This window comes from Belonocnema kinseyi, chromosome 3 (genome assembly GCF_010883055.1).
Source record: "Belonocnema kinseyi isolate 2016_QV_RU_SX_M_011 chromosome 3, B_treatae_v1, whole genome shotgun sequence".
NCBI classification, from domain to species: Eukaryota; Metazoa; Arthropoda; class Insecta; order Hymenoptera; family Cynipidae; genus Belonocnema; species Belonocnema kinseyi.
In genome coordinates this window covers 30,483,378-30,486,397 of record NC_046659.1, presented here as the reverse complement: position 1 = coordinate 30,486,397, position 3,020 = coordinate 30,483,378, and the positions used below count along the sequence as shown (strand labels likewise).

At 28.9% G+C, this 3,020-nt stretch overlaps 1 protein-coding gene across 1 annotated transcript in view; it reads right to left on the bottom strand.

The window, feature by feature from the left end:
* Positions 1–970, bottom strand: part of LOC117169282 (NADH dehydrogenase [ubiquinone] 1 alpha subcomplex subunit 7-like) — a 26,101-nt gene extending 25,131 nt beyond the window's left edge. Inside the window, exon 1 of the mRNA XM_033355579.1 lies at positions 800–970. Within this exon, the coding sequence (XP_033211470.1) occupies positions 800–868 (69 nt within the window). The 5' untranslated portion in view covers positions 869–970. The remainder of the gene's footprint in view (positions 1–799) is intronic.
* Between the last annotated feature and the right edge of the window lie 2,050 nt (positions 971–3,020).

The window sequence follows — 3,020 nt, the reverse complement described above, 5'->3', positions numbered from 1 at the left end:
TTTATTTACAAAAAAAGTTCTTAGGTTCAAAAAAACATTCAGTGAACTGAAAAACTGTGGTCGGTAATATAGGTATTTAGCTGTGTCACATGCCCTTAACAGCCTAAAACATAATAATTGGGAATCTACGGGTTTCGATGACTTCAGATATCTAACTTTTTTTTAATGCTTAAAATTGGAATTAATAGAACGTTTCTCGTAAATGGAATGAGATACGCCAAGAAAGACAATATTTTTAAATTCAACTAGAAAATTGTATATAAGTATACAAGTTATAATTATAAATAAGTATAATGAGAAAATTCATCAATTAAAAAAAAGTGTTAATAATTTAAAGTGAAATTTTAAAAGCGAGAGCGGATTAGCCACGACCAACTACTGTAAATAACTCTGCCTGCCCGGTACGTGACGAATACAAAAGGAACATTATATTACCTTCGCGCCACCCTTAAAACGACCACTAGAAGGTTCTTGAAAAGGACCCAACTCTCTCAAACTATCTCAGAGGCTATTTTGTTTCAAATGGACTTTGTTTATACACTCAAATGGGCAAAGCTATTTCGCTAAAGAAAACTCAAGAGATTTATTTCGGTAGGGCATAACCTAACTTTACTTGGTGCCACTTTATCTTATCGTAGCATGTTCAATTTTAATCCGTGCGCTGATTATAACAAAAGTGAAAACAATTATCATATTAACTTAATCCAAAGGATGCAGAACTAACGACAAAAATACATGTTACGTAAGTTTATTTAAGTAGAATTCCGAAAAAATGTAAAGCAAATAAAAAATTACTCACTCCTCGAAGGACTGCTCGAAATGTTTCTATTATTGGAGAAACTGTACGATGCTCCACACCACGGGGCATTTTTTCACCAAAAATTCAGCTAACCCTTAGTTGTCAACAAAATCACAACAAATTTGAATCAGCTTGAACTTTATGACTTCATCTATGACTAAGTAATAGAGACAGGGATGGCTACATGATCTAACAAATACATGGTCTAGCCACTTGAGAGCCCTGTTTCGTTCAAGTAACGCAACTGCTTAATTCCACCATTTTGTTAGTTTGACCGCGCAGTTTAAGTTTGACGCATAAGATTACGGCGAACTGTTATAGGAAAATCAATTAAGACACTTCGTTTAAATTACTTGAAATAATACCAAGCTTGTCATTGATTTTGAATCTTTTCAAAACTTCGACATATCTCTTATAATTACTAAAATTTTGTGTACAAATAATAAGTGTTCAATTGTTATTTATGCGTCAAAATTTAACAATTTCACGTATAAATTAAACACTTTTTAAATAAAACAATTAAAATTCTAATGCTAAAAAATCAAAAGTTCTTTGGAAATCTAAAGATTCAAAGCTTTCTATATAAAACAATTCAGTTTCAAATTGATTTCTTTTCAATATTTGGTTTTAATTTATTCGTCTTAAATGAACAGTGACATGTTGCTAAATATTAAATACTTATTCTTTTTGTACATTAGGAAATTTCAAATTAAATGGGTTAAAAATTAAATAATTTAGATTCACAATATTTTTAATTTAATAAAAACATTTAATTATGACGATATTATAATGGATTTATTTTTAAGTGGAAAGTAGTCAAACGCACGTTTACATTTTTTAATGGCTGAAAACATTAATAGAAGTAATATAATAATAAATTTATTTATAAAATTTAATATAAAAAAATATAGAAAGGAATACCTGAAACTGTGAATGAAAAATATATTATTGATAAATCATGAGTACAGATCCATTTTTTAAATAATTTATTTATTTAATATTTACAGTTGATAAAATAAAACTGTTTTTATCAAAAATTTTCAGCTTTAATTACTGTTAATTTTTAATTGTTTAATTCCTCAAAACTGCACTTTAATTATTTTTAAAACTGTTAAAATATAGCTTGGGCAGATTTTTCTTCTGAAAATTCGTAAAATTCTCGGTTTCCCAGTCCGACGGCCACCTAGATCTTTATAAAAAAATGTTCGATTTTAAAAACTTGTAATTTTTAATTTTTTTAACCTCTAAAACTACATTTTGAAATTCTTCAATTAAAATGTATGCTGAAAAATAAAAAAATTTAACTGGAAAATTTTTTAAGTGACAGATTTTCAAATTAAGTATTATAAACTAAATGGTATAATAATCTATAAAAATCACAATTTAGGAAATTAAAAAAAACGGTTGAAATCAAAGTTGGACAACAGTTTCATTATACAAATTTTGTAACATTCGCGGTCAAAAATAAATTCACTGTAATTTCCCGGTTTTCCAGGTTTCCCGGTCCAGCGTCCAACCTGCACTGCATTATATAATTTTCTTTATTCAGAACTTTCCCACTTGACTTTAATTTCATTTTATTTGACACAGATACGTCATTTTTTTGTCAGCAGAAAGAAGTTATGAAACACATAACCTAAAATTATAGTGAATCCGTATTTTCCTTTAACGATCTTCAACATTATTATAATACATTTTATAAGGATTCAAATATTTATACGCTTGAAAAGTACAAGAAATTTTTATTCTTACATTTTTTATTTTAAAATCCCTTACGTTTGCCGCCTTTTTTTATCCAAGATGGAGAAATTAAGCGGTGGGTCCTTATTGATTCGGTTTTTTTTTACTTGCGCGTGGCTAGACCATGTATTTATTAGATCATGGAGGTGTGCGTATAATACCATGATCCAAGAAGCTGTGGTCCTGCCACGCGCTACTTAAAGAAAGTAAACCAATCAAATCACCCGTAGAGATTCGTAAAGTGACCTCCATTTTTAAAAGGACGTTAACGGGGAGTTTAAACCGTGTTTAACGCTGCATGTGTGAATGGCAGAAAAGACTCGAAAACAGTCTTATAAATAATCGTATAAAGCTAAAATGAAAAACAAAAACATGTCACTTATATTTATAAAGAGTATCAAAATGGGAAAAGCGTGCTATCAAATAATTGTAAGTGATTTGCAACATATTTGTAGAATTATAATCCCGTACTATGCAAAAT